The 4,051-nt window shown below is 34.9% G+C and overlaps 1 protein-coding gene across 1 annotated transcript; it reads right to left on the reverse strand.

Annotated features, from left to right (window-relative positions):
* Positions 1–1,998: 1,998 nt before the first annotated feature.
* On the reverse strand, positions 1,999–3,286 carry LOC109337471 (F-box only protein 6-like). Its single transcript, XM_019574446.1, has one exon. The coding sequence runs from the start codon at positions 3,234–3,236 to the stop codon at positions 2,106–2,108; it is 1,131 nt and encodes a 376-aa protein (XP_019429991.1). The 5' UTR covers positions 3,237–3,286; the 3' UTR covers positions 1,999–2,105.
* Between the last annotated feature and the right edge of the window lie 765 nt (positions 3,287–4,051).

A 4,051-nucleotide genomic window follows, 5' to 3' on the forward strand; every position in this document is an offset into this window, starting at 1 on the left:
CCACCTCTAACAGATGAATCTGCAGTTTCTTGTGGGACAAGCTATGTTCTGGTGTGTACATTTCATCACAAAAGTAACAGAGCCCTTTTGCCCTCCTCTCATTCATATATGCTGGTGTCAAGCTTCTATTGAATCTTGGCCTCTCTTTCATACCCTCTGCTTCAGTATGCAAAGATGGTTTAGGACCAAGTAAGGGTCTTCCTCCCGTAGTGCTAAAAGAAGGATTCTTGCCTCTCCCTTGGTTCTGGATGGTGGGACTAGCAGCTTCATAAAATTTAGCCAAAGTGAAGGCCTTCCTTACAGTTTGGGGCTGAAACATGCGTACCATCATCTGTACATCGTTCTTCAAACCTCCCAGAAAGCAACTCAGCATATAGTCTTCAGAAAGATCCAACCTTGTAATGATGGCATCGAATTCTTCGTGATACTCAACTATGGTGCTCTTCTGCCTAAGTTTCATCAATTCTGCCATAGGGTCATCACAAACATCCCCGAATCTTTCCAGTAGTGTCTTCACATACTCACCCCATGTAGGTATTGAGTTCACCCACATTGACCTTACATAGGCATGATGCCACTTCAAGGCTTTACCTTCAAAGTGCATTATGGCTAGTTTGACCTTAAATTCCTCCTGAGTGTTGTCCACCATGAAATACGTTTCGCACTGGTATAACCATTCCTTCACATTGGTTCCATTGAATCTAGGAAATTCTATCCTAGCTAGCCTTGTGTGACACGCATATGAGTGGTTATTAGTATGTTCACCTTGATTACGGTGGTGGTGATCTCCATTCCCCATGCCTGATTTGTTATGCCATGATGATCCCCCTGATGCCATACCTTGCTTGAGACCCTCTTCAAGTGATTGTTTAACCGATTCTACCATGGATTTCTGCATTGAGCTTATCAATTCAGCAAGACGTAGTTCCAGCTTATTCGAAAGGCGTGTCTCCAACCTTTCTTCAATTTCTCTTGCAGCAGCTTGCATACGCGTAGACTCTGCCATCCCCCCAGAAAAAAAAAGCTCTAGATACCAATTGATGTGGTTGTTCAAGAGAACTCAAGGAATTCACACATGAATCGATGAATCCAATGGAATAAGCGTAGGAATTCCTATGAATTGAGAAAGGAATTCGAACTTTCTTATTAAAACAGAAATTGTGTTGAAGAAGGAAGAAGAAGAAGTTTTTTGGAAACTTTCTAAAAATGGAAATCTGTTATTAACTGCTTTTTGAAAAGTTGCTATTTATAGCCTAATTCCTAACTACCTGAAACAGAATTACAAATGCTACAAATTCACCCTTATCAGATTTGTGCTATTCAGGGCACTACCCCACATGTGCCAAGATATGTAACTATGTAAGTGGAAAATATATAAACCCAGCCTACCCTGCAATGGGCCAATATATAAGTCCAAAAAAAATATATTTAGTGACTAGGGATGACGATGTATCTGGATATGCCGGATAGTGTTTATTTGGACTCGCCCGTTGCAACATTTTTTGATCTAGACTCACCCCAGACCCATGTTGATATTTGATGGGTTTGCTACCCACAGGTCATTAGATACTCAACGGATCTGCGGGTATCCACAAATTCAAAAAATATTAAAAAGTAATTGAGAGTAATTTATTGAATTTTGTGTTTGTTTCTTACATAATTTAAAGTTTTAAACTTAATTTAATTCACTATTAAGCACAACTCATCTTACTTAAACAAACATAAAAAAACAAAGTTACTACTTCAATATTATGATGTAAAATTGATTTAGTAAGAATTGTTTAATCAACATAACATTATATTATTACTCATGTGAATTAACAACGTAACATCACATCAAACTCCTTAATAATATAACATTACTCTTTAACAACATAACAATCATATTTATAAATTAATATAATATTACAATTATAGATTAACAATATAATATTACAATATAATTAACATGATATATTACAGTCATGTTTGCATTAAAAAAATGATAAAAAGGCAAAATTAGACATTAATGTTTTTCCTATTCACTCATTATAAGAAAGATGACAATTCTTGATGTACATATAACATTACTCTTTTCTCCTCTGGCCTAAACACGACTCTCTAGTTTAAAAGATAAGAGAGGAAACTAGAGTTGGGTAAACAAGTGTTCCTCTTATTGCACAATTAGGCACTTGTTTTCCCTTGATGTAACCACACCCATCAACCCAAACCCATTCCCATGTACTCTTATCTCCAACTTTTTTACATGCTACCATCCCAGAAACAAGGTCCCTAAACAAACAAATACTATCTTCACTACCCACACACTTCACACTGTCCCAATTTCTCTTCCCTGATAACAATTTCAACCCCAATTCAACTGGAACTTTATCTACTAGGCACCATATACCCCCTTCATTCATTTCCCAAATACAAGCACCATCACTAAATGTGCCACCAACCAAAGCCAATGCCCCATTCCACTTAACAAGTGTAGCAAATTCAAGCCTATCACCCATAGGCACATTTAGCACATTCCATTTATTTGTGCCAATATCAAATCTCATCATACTATAGACCCTTGCTGAAGTGATCCAATACAATGTCTCATTGACATATACATTCTCATTTGGTGTCCAAACTGTAAGCCTAACTGCAAATTCCATTGGCATGGACCCAACAATTTGCCATGTCTTAAGTTTTGAGTCATACATTTCTGTAGTAGCTTCATAAGTAGCACCACAATGTTTTGCTGACTTAGACATGCCACCAGCAACATAGACTCTAAAATGATGAAATTGAATATCATTGTTTGAGTCCAAAATAGAAACAACTAGTCCTACAGCAGGGTTAGTCCTTGAAAAGTTCAACCTTGGAAGGTACCTAAATTCCCTTGTAAAGGGGTTGCATAGAGCCAATTGGAACATTGTAGAATTTGTTACCCTTAACAAAATGTGACCTCTAATTGAAGCAACTGGTTTAACTGCTGAGATTGGCAAGAACTCCATGGAGAGCTTATGCCAATTACCCATGACTGGATTTTGAGCATAGCAACATGGTCTATGGTGGATGTGAATTGGAAGGGCCAAGAACCATGATTTAGAATGGGTTGAAGAAGTTGTTGGTGTTAAAGGATAAGACTTTGAACATGCATGCCAATTTTTGCAAGATGATCTAGCTCTGGCTAAGGAGTCTAGGGACAGAAATGAAAATATGTTGGCTAAGAGATCAAAGGGTAGATCGCTCCACATGGACATAGAATTGAAAATTGAAAAGGTGAAGGGTCTTAGAGAAAGATGATGGTGTGTGTGTAATATATAGTCTAATAAAATGTGTCTTAAATTTTGATTAATAAAATTACAGTCTAATTTTGAGTGTAAAAATTATCATTCGTTATTTATTTGTATTATTTTTTTTAAATAAATGATTACTAAACATGAATAATAGATTATATGATGACAATATATCAAACTCATATACTATCAATTCATACATTTTTCCTCTTCAAAGTATCAAATTTCATTAATGGTTATTAAATATTTAATTTAATTCATAAATCAAAATTCATATCATAATATTAAAGTAGACTTAGCCTCTATTTAGTTGAATAGAAATAAAAGAGAAAAAGAAAGGAAGGAAAGAGTTTGAAGATAAATATAAAATAAAAATTTTGGTTTAACAAAGAAAGTGGGAGGAGAGAAGAAAAGTGACATGGTCCCACAAAAATTATTTCTATCCACTAGTGGTAAAGAACTATTGGGAAAATGTTATTTTGGTATGAAAAGACAAAACCATCCATAAACTTTTATATTTTTAAACTACCTTTTATTTTTATCGTATGAATATTTGTGTAATTTAAAAATTTATATATACCAATTTCTCTTCTATTTCTTTTTTATTAATCTCAAACCAAATAATACAATAATCAACTTTATTTCTCATATTATTCCTTCTCTTCCCCACTTTCTCACATTTCTCTCTTCTCTCATTTCCCCTTATCAAGAGATATCACTCGTTGTTACATTACTTCCACACTATACCTACTTAGTAAAGTTTTTGAGATAATTTATAT

Source organism: Lupinus angustifolius, unplaced genomic scaffold, assembly GCF_001865875.1.
Source record: "Lupinus angustifolius cultivar Tanjil unplaced genomic scaffold, LupAngTanjil_v1.0 Scaffold_6_167, whole genome shotgun sequence".
NCBI lineage: Eukaryota > Viridiplantae > Streptophyta > Magnoliopsida > Fabales > Fabaceae > Lupinus > Lupinus angustifolius.

Coding starts and splice junctions, on each gene's coding strand:
- LOC109337471 (XM_019574446.1), bottom strand. CDS start 3,236: ATGTCCATGTGGAGCGATCTACCCTTTGATCTCTTAGCCAACATATTT.